The sequence below is a fragment of the Ammospiza nelsoni genome, chromosome 26 (assembly GCF_027579445.1).
Source record: "Ammospiza nelsoni isolate bAmmNel1 chromosome 26, bAmmNel1.pri, whole genome shotgun sequence".
Lineage (NCBI taxonomy): Eukaryota > Metazoa > Chordata > Aves > Passeriformes > Passerellidae > Ammospiza > Ammospiza nelsoni.
Genome location: NC_080658.1, coordinates 2,613,521 through 2,631,142, shown reverse-complemented (window position 1 = coordinate 2,631,142; position 17,622 = coordinate 2,613,521). Strand labels below are relative to the sequence as shown.

At 50.3% G+C, this 17,622-nt stretch overlaps 1 protein-coding gene across 1 annotated transcript; it reads left to right on the top strand.

Annotated features, from left to right (window-relative positions):
• Window positions 1-13,697: 13,697 nt before the first annotated feature.
• CCR7 (C-C motif chemokine receptor 7) lies at window positions 13,698-14,762 on the top strand. Its single transcript, XM_059489253.1, has one exon. It carries the CDS (start codon window positions 13,758-13,760, stop codon window positions 14,760-14,762), a length of 1,005 nt encoding a protein of 334 aa, XP_059345236.1. The 5' UTR covers window positions 13,698-13,757.
• Window positions 14,763-17,622: the final 2,860 nt, after the last annotated feature.

Genomic DNA, 17,622 nt, shown 5'->3' with positions numbered 1-17,622 from the left:
GTGGGGCCTGGCAGAGGTGCCTGCAAGGGACAGGAGCATCAGGGACCAGCCAAGGACAGGGACAGGCCTTGGGAAATACCTGGCTCCTGCAGCAGCCCTTCCTCAGAGCTACCTGAAACTTCTGGTGGGCCCTGTGTTCTACAGGTCCTCACTGGGATGTTCTTGATGGAACCTGTGGCCACCTGCAGGTCCCCAGCAGGACTAGGAACCCTTCCTCCCATGAGGAAGAGTCCTCATGCTTTGCTGCTGGAGCTGCTCTGTTTCCTGTGTGCCCTGTCTGGCAGGAGGTGGGTGCAGGCTGGGGCTCTGAGGTGCAGCCATCCCCCGTGGGGTGCTGAGAGCTGCTGAGTCCCTCACACCCCCAGGGGAGACCGAAGCAAAAAGGCAAATCCAAGCTTTGCATCATGCGAGGGAGTTGTTTTCTTCGGTTTGTTTTTCTCTTCAAGAAAAACCAGGGGTTTTCAAGTCTGACTCAGGCATTGTGACCTCTGACATCACTTCTGGTTTGCTCTGCAGGCAAAGGTTCTTGTCTCTGTTGGGTTGTTGTCAAAAATATGCTTTTATCTCACCACAAAAACACACTCAGTAAAAGTTATTAAGAAGCCTGGGTTAAAAAAAGAACTGATCTCAAAGTTTTTTTGTTGGGTTTGGGGGTTTGTTGGGTTTCTTTTTTTGCATTTATGTAATTATTAGATTTTATCACCCCAAAAACCTTATAACCTACAAAGCTGGTACAGTAATGGGTACATAGCAAAAAGCAGGCCCAAAGGGTAAGTTTTGAAAGGGATTTAGATGTTAAAATATGAACCAGGCACTTTGTGAGGTTGTTCAGAAATTATTCACCTGGTAAAATGAACCGAGAGCCCAGGCCTCTGAGAGCTTCATGCACCCAAATCCCTTCCAGACCCCTCACCTACACACAGGACTGAGCTTGGCTTCCCAGAAAGAAAGAAGCCTCATGTTTGTGCAGTAGCTGACCTTTCAGAGAAGAAAAAAAGACTGACAGAGAAACAAACAAGGTTGGGGTTTTTTAAAAAATGGTAAGAAATCACCTGTGTATAACCTGGACAAGTCTTGCCAAGTTGCTCTGCCTGGAGCCAAACGAGCTGCAGACACTGCTCGCAAGAGAGGATTATGCTGGTGACAGAAAGAAATAAAACAGATTAAAGGAGCTTTACAGGAATAAAATATCAAAGCAAATCCAAACCCTGGCACAAAGGGGCAGCTCGTGTGTCAGGGAAGCAGAGCCTGTTCAGAGCCTTTTGCTGCAGCAGAGAGCAGAGAGGCTGACCCTGTCCTTGGGAGGCTTGGGGGGAGCAGGTCCAGAGCCCCTGTGTGGTGATAAATTGGGGGTGAGGAGGCTCCTGAGAAAGGGAGGTGTGGGTGGGCAGCACACAGGGAGCAGGGTCAGACCCTTGCTCTGCTCAGGCCTTTGCTGACGTCCCTCCTCTACCCCAGGATGTGCTTTTCCATTTCCCACCAGCTCCAATGCAGCCTCTGTGCCTGCCCCATCCCAAGGAGTCAGCAATGGTTTATTTCTCCTCTTTCCCCAGGTTTTGCCCTGAACTTGCAGCCAGGCAGGCTTTGCTGTTCAGTGTTTTATTAAAAAAGCCATTTTTGATTTTTTCCCTCAATTTATCAAAAGCTACTCAGCCACCAAACCAAACCCCCACACCATCAAATGGCAGCGTGGTGTCCTTGCTCCTGTGTGACCTCCCTTCATCCCCTTAACTGAAAAGTGCTTTCCCAGCAGTCCCAAGTGCTGGAATGCTGGGGAAAACACCCCTCATGGCCAGCTGGAGATGGAATTGGGGCAGGTTAAGTGCTGGCAGAGGTGTGTGAACTGCAGCAGGCGCTGCCACCAGGAGTCCCCATCAACCTGCCCGAAGGACACGCAGCCCCAGCCTTGGCTGGGAAAGTGAGCAGTGCTTTTCTTGTACAGGATCCTCAGTGCCAGCCAGCAGCAGTTGTGGCAGCTCATGCTCAGTGCTTGACAGAAATTACTGACTTCTGGAGTCGTAAGTGAAACTTTACATGATGATTTACAACAAAATAAGAGGGTGTAACTCCCCTGACCCTGAGAGATGCTGGTTGTACCAGCTCAGAGCGAGATGCAGTTGTACCAACTCACAGTGTGAGGCATTTGTAGCAATTTGCCAAATCAGGGTGAGATGCTCACAGGTCAATCACCTGCAGCTTTGAGGCTCCTGGATATGAACTGCAGGTGTTGCACTGCAGAAGTGGGGGTTGATCATACCAGAGGGGCTGGAATTCCATGTGTTCTCCCAGCCAGGCACCCAGCAAGTTCCAGTTTCATCCTGGACTGTTACAGGCAAGCCTGTTTGTGCCTCCAAGGAGTTGCAGCACCTGCTCAAGACTTGGAACCCAGAGCATCCCTGGGTTTGAAATCCCCTGTGCATGCAGAGTGTTACTGACAGTAACTGGCAAACCTCTCCCATCAGGACATGATGACCAAGTGGGATCAGGCACTTGAATCTGAAAGCCCAGATCCCGCTTCAGGTCTGTCTTTTTGTGCTGTTTGTGCTCTCAGTTCCCCTCTTTCACTTTGACGTTTTTTTCCACAGTCTTCGAGGGGTTTTTTGAAGTGGTTTCGCGCGTTTCACACTGATGTCTTATTTTGTTGTAAGTAATCACGTAAAGCTTCACTTGTCACTCCAGAAGTCAGTAATTTCTGTCAACAACCACTTTAAATTTGCTTTTATCACCCGATTCTGTTAAAGAGTCAAGAAAAAGCCATTTTAGTTCTGGCACCAGTTTTAGGGTGGGGAAAGCCAAACCAGAAAGAATGACAGTAACAAAACCAAGCAAAAAAAAATCACATTATCATGGGTTTATTACAATCTTTTTAACCCCAGGGATAAGAAATACCAGATCTGTAACAGAGAAGGCTGGATGAGCTCTTCTTGGAGCAAACACTGATGGGATTATTTCCAGTTTCTAGATCCAGTTTTCAGCCAAAGGCAGCATCAGATTGGTGTTAAACCTTCCACCTTTTGAACAAGGGAACACAGCTCACAGGAATGATGTTTGCTGGATGCTCAGGGACACTTCAACTCCCAATTATTTTTAAGTCATAATGCTTTATCTCTTTAATCAATATCCCTTTATCTCCCTAAACCATATCTTGTTTTGTCTCTAAATTATTCACTGCTCACTAGTGTTTGATATCCTGTGGGAATTGCCCAGCACTTTGCACAAACCATCTCTAGACACAGCTGGTGCTCATATGCCCCCCCAACATAGTTTCTGTAACATTCCAGTATTTATGTAACATTCTTTATGTATGTATGCACAGAATGTACATTGTATGTATGTATGTATGTATGTACAGAATGTACATTGTATGTATGTACATACAGAATGTACATTGTACATATGTATGTACAGAATGTAACATTCTGTAACATTCCAGCTTTTCTTCCCATTTTCAATCACCTCTCCTTTCCCACCCATCATTTTGAGGTGACCACTGTTTTTCCTTCATGTTCAGGCCAGGAAGGATCTGTTTGTTCATCACAGTCCCTCTGCACACAGCTTGGGCTCTGTGGGCAGACAGGAGGGAACAGATGCCATGGGAAGCTGCCCAGCCCTGCCCCGAGGGAGACAGGGACCAGCAGTGCACATGGTCAGTGGCTGGTCACCCCTCCCTGGGGTTGGAAAGGGGAGTGTCATTGTCACTGTCCCTGCCAGCCTGACCCCTCCCCACTGCCATCTCCAGGTGTGCTTCCCTCTTCACACCTCAATTTCTGGGCTCCAGGATGAGGGAGCTGCTCTCATGGAAGAGAATCATAGAGTTATTTAGGCTGGAAAAGACCTCCAAGGCCACCAAGTCCAACCTGTCACCCATCCCCACCTTCCCAACCAGACCAGAGCACTGAATGCCACATCCAGTCATTCCCTGAACACTTCCAGGGATGGGAACTCCAGCACCTCCCTGGGCAGCCCCTTCCAAGCCTGACCACCCTGCCCATGAAGAAATTCTCATTGATGTCCAACTGTTTAGTGCAGGGCAGATGCCAATTTGGTAAATCTTTTCTTTTTCCTCAAAAAAAGAACTGGAGAGCCAGGCCATCACCTAGGACATGATGTGGGCACAAAGCAGGTGAATTCCTCGTGACATTGGGTGTGCCTTTCTCTGCTGTGGCTGACACCATGGGCAGCTGTGCATCCCAATGTGAGCCTGGTGCTGCACAGATTGCTTCCTCCCTCTGGGAGATAAGGATCTGTTAATAACCTGGTGGTGAGATCACAATCATGAGACGTTTCTACACCTGCTCAAAGAACTCGGCTGGGTGAAGAATCCCAGCTTGGTGCCACTCTTAAGGTCAGGAATTTACTCACGATTTCACTTCTGCTATTTTATATTTGCCTGAGGAACAACAACGTCAGCACCCCCCTGGAACGACCCTGCTGACTTCCACCACAAACCCCCCTGGATGTCCCCAGAACGTCAGAGGAGGGGCAAGACCAGAGCTGGGACATCCCAGGCACCTCGGGTTGGCACTGCCAGGCAGAGGGAGCAGCAGGACAGACGTCAGGGTCCCTCCTGATGTCACTGCAAGGATGTGACTGAGAAGTACAGCTGGGAAAGGGCACCCTGAACTCATCAACGCTTCTGTCTGGGCACCCCTGGCTTCCTCCAGCCACGGGGACAAACCTTCCCATGGCTCATGTCAGCCAAAGGGAGGAACAGGGGGACAGAGCTGGTGTATCCATCTCAAATCAGCTAAAGCAAAACTGGTGGAAAATATGAAAAAGTTTTGAATCCAGGATGTAAGAACATCCTGTGTTGTGCTTCTCTCAGACTGAATTCCTTCTCCGTTGGCAAAGCCCTGAGTTCTGATTTCCAAGGTGCCCCAGCCTGCACGAGGCACCTGGGAACCCTCTCCTGGAGCTCTGGGGTATTTCCCACCTCAGGATGTCTGTGAGACTGTGTTGAATTCCTGGACATCCCACAGGAATTCCAGTTTTACACACAGGCCAGGGATGGGAAACCAGAGCTAACTTCCTTGTGATGTTCCATTGCTGAGTGAGTTGCAATTTAATGTCAAGACAATTCAGGATTACACAGTTCAGTTCAACTCAATATTTCAGTTCAAGTGGAACCAATGAGAACTGAACCAAAATCTCTCTGAGCAACTTCCTGTGGAATTTATCAGGGGCTGCGTTTTCTTTGAGTTTATGGATGAAAGCTGGCACCCAGCTCCTGCTGCAGCCTGGCAGCAGGTTTAAATCACTGACATCACTCTCCTGGGTGCTGGAGGGGAGCAGAGGCACCCAGAGACTGGAATACCTGGTAATTTGATTCCTTTTATACAGTTAATTAACTTTGGAATAACAAAGAGGTTCTAGTAGCACAGTGCAATGGTTTTCATGGGCACAGCTCAGGCCTGGCACTGTCTGCTCACACAGGATCACAGTTTTGTGAAAAGCAGCTCATGGGGCACCCAAGTTCAGGCAACGTGTCCAAGAGATGGAATCACTCAGGCAATAAGCTGAAAATATACACAATCAAATTAAGCAAATATTTAATAAATGTTCTGAGAACCCTCTGGGTGTAAAACGTGACTGTACAAGAGGTTCGGTGTCATACACAGACAAATTGTTTATTTTAAATATTCCCATTTAAATATTCCAATTTAAATATTCTCATTATTTTTAAGAAAAAACAGTTTGCTTGGATGGGCTCTAACACCACAGAATTTAGCATGCACCAAAACTTTGAAGCTGAATCCTGGGACCAAGTGCAGAAACCAAGCTGCCTCTCTCACCCTTGGCTTCAGCCAGCATGGAAATGGGGATGGATCCACCAGAACTCTGCCTGCTGCCTCTCCCTGGAGCAGGGTGAGCACAGAGCACCCCGAGGGGCCCCTGCACATCCCAGGCAGAGCTGTGACCTGGTGTGAAGCCTCTGTTACACCCCTGGATTCCGGGTACTCTGCCGGTACCCAAGGGAAGTCTTTCATCTCAGGTCCTCCTTGGAGGAAGTGGTTATGAGATAAAGCTCTCGAGGCAGGGTACCTGCCTGCCTACCTGGTGAGCAAAGGCACACAGAGCAATAAATAGCTGCAGAGATGGGAGCAGCACCTGAGATAAGTGCTGGGTGAGATAAGTGCCGGGTGAGGTGCAGAGGAGTCGGTGCCGTGCACTCAGAGAGCGCCGAGGAGAGGGAGGGTCACCTTGTGTGAGCAGAGTAAAACTGTCACAGCTCTCCTGCCCCAGAACTCTGCCCCAAAAACCCCAAAATCCTCACCCTGAGGACCTCTCAGCACCCCAGAATGGGTTCAGAACCACAGCAGCCCTGGGAAGGGTTTGGAGTCGGGCTGGGATCATATCAAGGGGGGGTCTGAAACTGGATCTGAGTTTTCAAAAAGAACCTAAAACAGCCCACAGAACCCTCAAAACTACCCTCAGCTTCAGGTATATTTAATGGAGGCTGGGATTCCATCCTGTGGTGCCCTGTTTTTCCACCTGGCTGCAGTAACAGCACTGAGCATAAGACAGAGAGGACAAGATGCCAAAGGCATCACTTCTAGGTGAGCCTGGCTCAGGAAAAAAGTGAGTTTGTGAGGAGCTGGAGACATTTCTGTCTGAGGAACAACCCCTCTATCTGAGGCGTCTGTTCAAGAGCAGAGCCCTCTTTGACTCCCAACCAAACAAAACTGGGTTGGACAGGTAGATCCAAACAAAAAGCAAACACCAAACGAAAGCCACTGGTTTGCTCTGGGGGAAGGCATGACACCGACAAAGTGCAGAACCTTCTGGGGAAGATAAAAATACCCAGAAAAAGAAAGGGGGGAAGTCACTGAGCTGCTGACAGTGTAGGGAGGGAGAAGGGCAGTGAGCAACAGCTCATGGGCAGTCCTGTGCACTGAGATTTTCATCCTGAACAGCCTTCCCAAAACAGGTCTGTAGGTGGGATGGGATGGGATGGGATGGGATGGGATGGGATGGGATGGGATGGGATGGGATGGGATGGGATGGGATGGGATGGGATGGGATGGGATGGGATGTTTCCTGTTTCCTGTTTCCTCCAGCATTGAGGGCTCCACTGATGAAGCAGGATTTGCTGGAGAGGGGAGGTAAGAAAGACCCTCCTTCCCCTGTTTCCTTCACCACAGACCATTCCTCATGTGTCAGCCCAAAAGCAGAGCCCTCTCCACTTCCCCAAGTGTCAGTGACAGCTCTGGGTGTGCAGAGCACGCCGAGCAGCACCTGAGCACCCCCAGAGCTCAGCACAGCTCTGAACACCAGAGGAGGAGTAGGAGGAGGAGGAGGAGGAGGAGGAGGGTCTGCTGCATGCCAGTGACATCAGGGTGCCCGTGAGCTCCTCACGGGGGTGCAGGAAGTATAAATCAGAGTTCCCCGAGGAGGGTCCCTGGCAGGAGCAGGGCAGGCTGTGCTGCAGTGGGTGATGCTCTCCCTACCTCTGTGACTGGATCCTGCTGGAACCACACCATGGATGGGGGTGAGTACCTGGGCTGCAGCCTTGGGCTGTGCCTCCAGCTTTGTTAATGATGCCCAGTCCCTGTCCTGTGACACAGGAGTAGAACACTTCTATTAGAGTATTTAAACAGTATAAAAGACTTTCACCTTCCTCATTTTTACTATAAAGAAAAAAAAAAATCATAGTTCTGTTTTAGAAGCTCCAAAACCTCAAATCACTTCAGAAACAGACACAAAAAAGAGGTTGGGAGGCAATTGGCAATTTTAAGGGGCCTTTTTGTTCTGAAGCAAATGGAATCTCGCATAATTCACACCTTTTCTTCTGTGTTCTTAATTTTAAAAAAATAGAGATATGTAGAGAGAGAGAGAGAGGGAATACTCTCCCTGACAACATTTTAATTCAGTGAATCAATCAAGGAATTGGGAGGAAGAAGAGCTGAGTTTGTTCATTAGGTCCATCCATCTTTTGCAAGTTATTTCTATTTTAAAATATCTCTAGGAGCATTGGGGACAGCAGGATGCATTGGAGATGCAGGAGGTTCTGGAGATGGATGCAAGAAGTTCTGGGGAATAAAGGAAGCTCTGGGGATGCTCCAGAGATGCAGATGCAGGGAAAAGAGGGAGCACGTCCCACAGGACCCTCCAGGCAGGAGCAGGGAATGAGTTTAGGGAATTTCCTTTCTCCTCAGAGCCTCTGGAAATCTATGGCTTAGGAAATTCCTGGATTTTGGAATGCCTGCATCCAAACAAACACCAAATTGGACCTGCTCACCACACATCATTCTTCTCGTTTAAACTTCTGGCCTCTGCATCATCCTGCGGGTGCTTTGTGGGCTGCTTGTTCCAAGGGGTTCAGTGTCTGGGGGCAGCTCCTGGGAAAGGTCAATCAGGACAGGGAAAATAAAGAGTTAGTGAGAACCTGACCAGATTATGATAATGTTCCTGCTTTGGGTTTTTTGTTCTACTATTGTATTTCAGAGGAATATTTCATTTTCCTGGAAGATGCACCACCGTGGTGCTGTCTTTAAAACACGCCTGGCTCACTTCTGCAGGAAATTTTTTTACTTGCTTCTTTCTCCTTATCTTGTCTTTTGATTCACAGTTTCCTGAAAGGAGTGGAGGTCAATAATTATTAACTTTCTTCTGTGATGGAGCAGTGAACACATGAAATAAGAGCATGACTGGGTTTCACTGGCTCCTCTCACTCCTGAGATGAGTGTCCTTCCTCTGCCAGTTGTGAGGAGGGGAAGGGGGAGAACAGGCTGCTAACTGCCAATACTCGTTAGATCACTTAAGTATGATTAACTTTTCTCAGAAATATCTGGTTCTTCCCCCAAAAGCCTCCTGTACTGCTGGAGAAGGGGCACCAGAAGCTGGTACATGTATCACACACAGAGAGCAGGTTAATCACTGCCTGCACGTGTGCTGAGGCTTTGCAATTCCAGGTGGCCCAAAAAACCTTCTTTCACCACGAGGGTTTGGCCAGAGCAACTTTGCTCAGCTTTGCCAATGCTTCCTAAAGCATTCCCATCTCCTGTTTTTCTGTCATGCATCTGATCCATAAAGCATTCCCAGCTCCTGCTTTGCCCTCGTGCATCCCTTGGCTGTATCAGCAGCCAGAGCCTCAGGAGCTGCCCTGCTCATTTGTGTGATCTCATTAATCACCCTCAGGGCTGTGTCTCTCTCCTCTTCCAGGCAGGTGTCCTGCCACCAAATATTTCCACTCTCAGAGGCCTTTCTGGGTGCACCTGATGGGATTCACTGCCCCTGCAGCTGCTCTTACCTTGCTCACATTTAGGAGCTGATGCTGAGGGAGATCCAGATGAGCTGGGAGGGATCTGCCTGTCCAAAATTCACCCCCATTCTGCCACAGCAGTGTCCCCAAGTGCCCACCCCAGGTGCCCACCCCAGGCACCTGAACTGGGGCTTAAAACCACCTGGTTCTTTCTCTTTGCTATTGAGAGAGCCAGAACATCTCAGCAGCTGTCAAGGGATGAATCCCCCACCACCTTGGGCTTGGTCTGTGGAGGAAAATTGTAAAACTGAGGGGTTCCCATCCCCTGTCATGAACAGATCCCTCCTTTCCTTCACTCCCATGGAGCAATTCCACTTTCCATCCATTTCCAGGTCCTTCAGGACAGGAATGGCCTCAAAGCAGCTGAGACACACAGGGGGCTGCCACGGGGCTGTAGGGCCAGGCTGACTCATTGGCTGTGGTGGGGTTTTGGTGTATTTTTATAAATGAGGTTTCTAGTTCAACTGGCTGCAGGGACTTTTGAGAGGGTTTTTTTTTTCCCTCAATATTTTGAGGAACAAAACTTTTAGAAAACTTGAAGAAAATACCCACAGCAGCCAACTGCCAGGAGGTGTAAAAAGGAAAGAAAAAGTAAAGAAATGCACCTAAAATGCCTGATAAGCTGCAGAGCAAGACTCCTGTCATGATAATTGCTTCTGCCCCAGACCACAGGACAAGCTGGGGAGATGCAAGTCCTGTCCAGTCTGACTGAAACCAGTGACACCAACGTGCTCAGACTGGCACAGAGGGAGCAGGAGGCAGCAGGGCCTCTGTGGTTGTCCTTTTGCAAATGTGTAACCTGAGGTGGGGGCACAGAAGAGGGGCAGAAACAGCACAGGGCTCTCTTCATATTGAAAAGTCGTTTGACATTTAAGACAGTTGAAACAGCAACTGAAAAAGTGGAGAAAAAAGAAACTTATGATGATCTTCAAAGGAATGATATCAGCTGAACTGTTTCAGGAGTTGGTTGAGTCACGTTCTCAGTCCTGTTTTTCTAGACCTTCACAGGGTGATAAGAAAACAGAGGAGAGCAAAGGAGCCCTCACCAGGGCTGGGGCTGGGTCTGGCAAAGTCAGGGCTGGACCTGGAGTTTGCAAACCAAGCCACAGAGAGAGGATGGAGTCTGGTTTATGTGCATGCTTTTCCTCCATGGGATGAGGGTGATTCTTCTCTGCCTCTCATCCAGCAGCCACAGGGGCAATTTCCTGCTGGGGCTGAGCTGCCAGCACAGGAACTCATCACCCATCCACAGGCAGCCAGGAGCACCAGCTCCAGCAGTGCCAGGGAAAGCAGGCTGCTCAGAAGGTGCAGCAGCAGGGTAAAGGCTGCTGTGGTGTTTGCAGGGTCAGGGACTCTGTATTCCAGGCAGGAAGGGCAGTCACAACTTGCTTAAACTCACCTAGTGGGTCCTAGTCCTTGGGGCTTTTCGTGTATTTCCGGTATCATATGCAAAAGCCAGGGCAGCAGTTAGAGGGGTGACAACCACAGCAGACACCAAAGCTCTTCCTGCAGTCTGGGACTGATCAGAGGGAAGGCATTGGCTGGACAGAGCAGCCAGAGCCTCCCTTCACCCTCAGTCCCTGCCCTGCACTCCTGAGTCCCCCCAGGTTCCTCCTGAGCTCCCATGGGAACCCCTCAGATACCCCCAGGAGGGTCTGGAGAAGGTGAGGAGAGGATGAACACAGCTGAGCACACAGCTGCAGGAGCATCAAAGATGAAAATCAGGGGGGAAGGTGAGACAGAGCTTCCAGGAGGCCTCAGGGGAGGTGCTCACACAGGCCTGGGGATGAGCACCACGAGTTTCCCACGTGGCTGAGGATCTCTCTGAGCCACACATCACCCTCAGGTATCACAAACATCCCCACTCACAGGTAACTGTCTGATATTAGTGAAGCTGTTGTATGTGACTTAACACGAGGACTTGGTGCAGTTGCCTGCAGTGGGAGTTCATCATGCACTGGTGCAGTGCAACGTGAGCAGGAGCCTGGCACAAAACTGCAACCAAGCAGGCACTGAGCACAGGAATCGGCCACACTCATGAACAACCAGGCCATGAGGAGCAAGGCAGAGTTCTAGGAGGAACAAGCCAAAGGTACCTCCTTGCTCAGCACCCCCAGAGCAGAAAACCCACAGGGAGTGAGGGGCTGCAGGGACCACCCAGTGCCTGGAGGGACATCCTGGGCCATGACACCCCTCAGGGAGGGACACATCTCCTCCTCACACCCAAGTGGAGCTCAGGGCTGTCTCACTGCCACCTTCCAGCTGAGCAACTTTCAGCGGCAGCTGCTTGAGGTAGATGCTGGTAGGAGCTGTAAAACCAGTGAGGAGAAAGCTTTCCCTGGCCCCTGCCCTGCTAACCACAGCAGGAAGAGCTGCTCGGCTGAGATTGCTCTCACCACCACCATACCTGGCTCTAAATTCAGTTTTCCTCCCAGCTGTCAGCATCCTGTATTTTCACATCCCAAGGCAGCAGAAGCCAACTCTTGACATTTAGAGACAAGCAATAAATTTCAGCCAGCTCCAGTTCTATCTGTCCCAGGGGAGCTGAGCTCTCCTCTCCACAGCCCAAACACCACAGGGGCATAGCTGGGCCAGATTTATGGCCCTCACAGCTTGGTATTTTCACATGGATTGAGCTGCACCCTCACTGCTCAGACACAAGGGAACAGGCTGCTGGCTACCTGCAGGAAGAAATAATGGATAAAATCAGAATGGGTGCATTGTGGCCAAGTTTAGAGTCCTCAGCTCTCAGCTTTCACTGCACAGGGTCCTGAAGACATCCCTGCTCACTGCAGGGGGTTGGACTGAATGACCTTTGGAGATCCCTTCCAACCCAAACTGTTCCATGAATCCGTGAAGCCAGAGGGACCAAACTCCTGAGACTCCACCATGCTCTGACAGCAACGCTCATGACCCTGGGTTATCTTGCTGGCATCTCCCCCAGGCTCTGGTTTCCTCAGTGGTGAGGGTTCTGCAGGGTTCACAGTGCCATGGACAGCATTACCCACTGCTTTTTCAAAGTAAGAACCATGTGGAAACCCCCAGTCAGCCACTAACACAGCATCTCCTTCTTCCCTAGGCAAGCAGCTAAAGGTCACCCTTGTTTTCAGCCTGCCACTCGTTTTTCAGGTAAGATGTTTTCAACAACATTGTTGAAATCCAGCTGGTTTGTGCTGTGGGTAAAGGGAGATCTCAAAAACTCAGAGCAGCCACCCACAGTCCCAGAAATGTGTGGGGACACAGCTGCTCACCCCAGGATCCATCTGGGGGAGGTGGGAAGTGACAGCAGAGCCCAGCTACAGAAAAACAAACACGAGAAACAAAACCAAGCAGAGAAAAATGGTGGGAAATGCAGTTTTTCAGATGTCCTGAGCTGTGTGAGTCCATTCTTAGCCCCAAAAGGAGCATTTCCAGGACAGATAGGAGTGCACCACATTGATTGCAGGGAGCAGATAGTTCCTGCTCCCTGCAAATTCCTGGTCAAGGAGCTGGCTCTGACCAAACCAGCACTGAGAGGGATGGACCTGAGGAGGAAGAGCTCAGCATCCTGCCCTGCCTGGTGCTCAGAGTGCCCTGGCCCAGCAAGGAGGACCCCAAACACAGAGCTGTGCCACGGTCTGCTCCCAAATCCAGGGCTGGTCCTGGTGTCCTTGGTCCTTTGGCTGCAGTGGCCACCTCCCAGCCCATGGGGCTCTCTGGGACAGAGCAGAGCAGCCCCTGCTTTTCCCTTTCACTGCTGGCAGCCTGGCAGGATGTGGTGAAAGCCAAACCTGCCAAGATGGAGAGCACCGAGATGCTCTCCGATAAAGGGTGGGGGTATTCCAGGGGAAACCTTTCATGTCTGTGAGATGGGGAGAAGGTTCTGGAGACTAATAAGTCACAAAAGCAGGGCACGGATACCGCAGGCTCTGTCTGCCCCACAGGTTATGGCAGTGTAGGAAGATGAAACAAGAATAATCAGAACTGAAATCGGGGGCCTGAATGAGATGTTGGCCCGACACGGAAGCAGCTTCCTGCTGCACTCACTGCATTTCCTCACGTTCTCACAGGCACCTCCGTTGATTTTTAATTTAGCTCAAGGATGCTTTATTTCTCACATTTTATCTGACAGCCAGCTGTGCACACACAGCTGGAGGTGGGTCCTGGAACACTCTGGAAAGCTGCCACACATCTGAGGGCTTGCAGATGTTACTTTGGCCGAGCACGAAACATTTCTGGTGGAATTCCCACTTGGAGCCCCCCAAAATGCCCCAGACCTCACATATTTATGGGAAACACTTTCAGCCACAAGGTTGTGTCAGCTCTGTTTGTGATGTTGGCATGAGACAGCACTTGGGAACTCCCTGGGACTTCTCTCCAGGCTCCTTTCCTTGCACAGCCACACCGCCAACACAGCCCTTGTCCCAACACACTCTTCTTCTTTTTCCTCTTCTAGTTCTGTGCTGGGGACAATGTCACTGATTACTATGACTCCAACAGCACCATCGACTACAGCATGTTCGAGTCCCTGTGTGAGAAGGAGGAGGTCCGAAACTTCCGTGCTGCCTTCCTCCCAGCCATGTACAGCCTCATCTGCTTCACTGGGCTGCTGGGGAACGGGCTGGTCATGCTCACCTACATCTACTTCAAGAGGCTGAAGACCATGACAGACATCTACTTGCTGAACCTGGCTGTGGCAGACATCCTCTTCCTGCTGACCCTTCCCTTCTGGGCTGCGAGTGCGGCCACACACTGGCTTTTTGGGCCTGCTGCCTGCAAAGCTGTCTACTGCATCTGCAAAATGAGTTTCTTCAGTGGGATGCTGCTCCTCCTGTCCATCAGCATTGACAGGTACTTTGCCATCGTCCAGGCTGCCTCAGCCCATCGCCTGCGGCCCCGGATGATCTTCATCAGCAAAGTGACCTGCTTCATCATCTGGCTCCTGGCCTTCATCCTCTCCATCCCTGAGCTGGTTCACAGTGGTGTGAACAACTCGGAGAGCAGCCCCCGTTGTTCCATCATTGCTGATGACTTGCAGACCTTCAACACTGGCATCAAAGTGTCCCAAATGGTGTTTGGCTTCTTAATTCCCCTCCTGGTCATGTCTTTCTGCTACCTCATCATCATCAAAACGTTACTCCAGGCACGCAACTTTGAGAAGAACAAAGCCATCAAGGTCATCATCGCCGTGGTCATCGTCTTTGTCGTCTTCCAGCTGCCTTACAATGGTGTCATGCTGGCCAAGACCATCTCAGCCTTCAACCAGACCAGCTCCTGTGAGGAGAGCAAGAAGCTGGACGTGGCAGATGACGTGACCTACACCCTGGCCTGCTTCCGATGCTGCCTCAACCCGTTCCTCTACGCCTTCATCGGCGTCAAATTCCGCACCGACCTCTTCAAGCTGCTGAAGGAGCTGGGCTGCCTGAGCCAGGAGCGCCTCTGGCAGCTCACCTCGTGCCGTGACAACAAGAGGAGCTCCTTCGCCATGGAGACAGAGACAACCACCACCTTCTCCCCGTGAGCCCAGCTCCAGGCACGCCTTGGTGGAGCTTGAAATGATTTTGGACATTTTCTGGACTCCTGGCAGAGCAAGACCTGCCACACTGCAGAGAAGGGGGAAATGCAGGAGCCTCCTCCTGTTTCAAGCAGCAAGGGCTGCTGGCCAATGTCCCATGGGTGGAGAGACTTCACAACAGAGCTGTCACTAACAGCAAAGCAAGGGAGAGGTGGTGAGTCTGCAATTCCTCCTGTCATTTCACCTTCAGCTTAGTCTTTCCCTGTCAAAATGAGAAACGCTCAAAATAGAACATTTACCCTAAAAGCGACAAGTACCAAGAGAAAACAGACGTTGGTGCAGCAGAACTGCCTGGGAGCATCAGCCTTGCTTTGGATGCTGATTTTAACAAGACCACAGCTCTACAACCCCAGAGAAATGCCCTTGCACTGAGTCAGTCCGAGGCCAACCCACACCCGCAGCCTCGGGCTCGATCCAACCCCAGCTGTGGAGTATCCAAGCACACGACTGCTCTGCCTTCCCCCATGAAATGTGAGACATGACCACAGCTAATGCAAAATCCATACAAACTCAAGCCATAATTTCAATTACTTTTTATAACATTGTAGCCACTCATAGCTCTGTCAGGAAAAGTACAAATTCTACTTTACTTCTGCCTGTATCCTGTTTCTGGGCTATCACCTGCTGACCTTGAGATAAATATGAATGTGGGTTTTCTCCTCCCATCCCAGCCCTTCTAGCAGGACTTCAGCTGCCTTTGAAGTCAGATCTGTATTTCACTCATAAGCTACTGGGGCGTGTTTTGCATCGGTGCTGTCGGCACCAACAAAGACACGGCTGGCTGAGGTTTGATCTGAGCACTGTTCCACCTCTGCCAGGGCCACAAACAGCAGATTATTGTCATGGAAAATCAGACCTTGGAGGAGCCCAGACTGTAATTCCAGTGGGTGCTTTCACAGGAAGAGCAAAGATTCCTGATGACAGATGAACGCTCTGGGAACCACTGAACGTCAGCTGGGAGGAGCTGCTGCACAGCCGGGCAGCTGTCCCTGTCCTTGTGCTCCTGTCCCTGTCCCTGTCCTTGTGCTCCTGTCCCTGTCCTTGTCCTGTGCTCCTGTCCCTGTCCTTGTGCTCCTGTCCCTGTCCCTGTCCTGTGCTCCTGTCCCTGTCCTTGTGCTCCTGTCCCTGTCCTGGTGCTCCTGTCCCTGTCCTTGTGCTCCTGTCCCTGTCCCTGTCCTGTGCTCCTGTCCCTGTCCTTCTGCTCCTGTCCCTGTCCTTGCCCTGTGCTCCTGTCCCTGTCCCTGTCCTGTGCTCCTGTCCCTGTCCTGTGCTCCTGTCCCTGTCCTTGTCCTGTGCTCCTGTCCCTGTCCTTGTGCTCCTGTCCCTGTCCCTGTCCTGTGGTCCTATCCCTGTCCTTGTGCTCCTGTCCCTGTCCCTGTCCTGTGCTCCTGTCCCTGTCCTGTGCTCCCATCCTTGCCCTGTGCTCCTGTCCCTGTCCTGTGCTCCTGTCCCTGTGCTCCTGTCCCTGTCCTTGTCCTGTGCTCCCGTCCTTGCCCTGTGCTCCTGTCCCTGTCCTTGCCCTGTGCAGCTATCCCTGTCCCTGTCCTGTGCTCCTGTCCCACAGCACCCAGCTCTCCCAGAGCCATTACCAGTGCAGAGAGAAGTCTCAGCCTGGAGCTGCTCCTGGGGCTGCCAGGGGAGACATGTCCATGTTCCCCTGAACACACAGAGCCCTGAGCAGCAAAACACTCACCAAGCAGACATTTATCCTGTTTTTCAAAGCCTGGATCCATCAGGAGTGTCACAGAGAACTCTCTGGTTCATGGGTTGGAGAGCATTTCTTTAGAGAATTGAGGATTAAACTTCCAAGACAGAATTCATTGTCTGGGTTTGAGACAGCACTGGCTGTCACCAAATCTAAATAAACTCTCCATAAACCATTTAACTCTGGTGTATGGGATTTTTGTCAAGGGCTGAGATTCGGGAAGAGAGGATTCTGCTTTGTGTTACCTATCTGTGTTCAACTGTTGAACTCATTTTCATTTACAGTGCCCAGGTAACTGTACAAAGTACTGCTTCTCTGTCACATGAAACAGTGGGTGACAACTGACACTGAACAGCTATTTGCCCTTGGTTTCTTTCTCATCCTTATTTGGGCAAGACACAGCTATCATGATCTTGACCAGAGCCAGGGACACCCCCAGCACAGGGTATTTGCAGTTTTCCTCATCAGTAACAATATATTTTGTTAATGTATATTCAATATGTAAAGCTGCTTTACACAAAGTTCAGTCTGTTCATGAATGTACCCCAAGAACACTTTTCATGCAGAACCAGTCACCTCATTCCAGGCAGGAAACTGCTCCACCAGCACATGGAGCTCTACTTGTGTCCTGTAGACAAAACCTGATAAAACCCATTGCCCTCCTGCAAATGAAGAAGTCTTCAGGTCCTTAGAGACCAGATGAATTCCAAATAGGATCACACACAGCTGCCTCAGTGAGGCAGGGCTGATGTCAGCGCCTGGCTTTCCCTGGTTAAATTTAACAGAACAAATTTGCATCTAATTTAGATGAGTCATGTTAACGTTTGCCTAAGATTCCAACCTGGAGTGACCAAAAACTGACTGTATTTTGCTACTTGAGAAAAATAAATTATAGCCATTTAAACAAAATACTTCTGGTTTTCCATTGTGTTTTCTCCATCCTTGTCCAGTCCTTGTCAATCCCTTTGTCCTCTCAGGAGCTGTTTGATCAGCTCAGCTTCATACCAGTGCTGCCCTGCAGGAAAGAGAGCGTGGAAAATAAACTAAATAGAAAAAAGTTGGTTTATTTCATCTGCTGATGGATTATAAAAGAAACAAGTC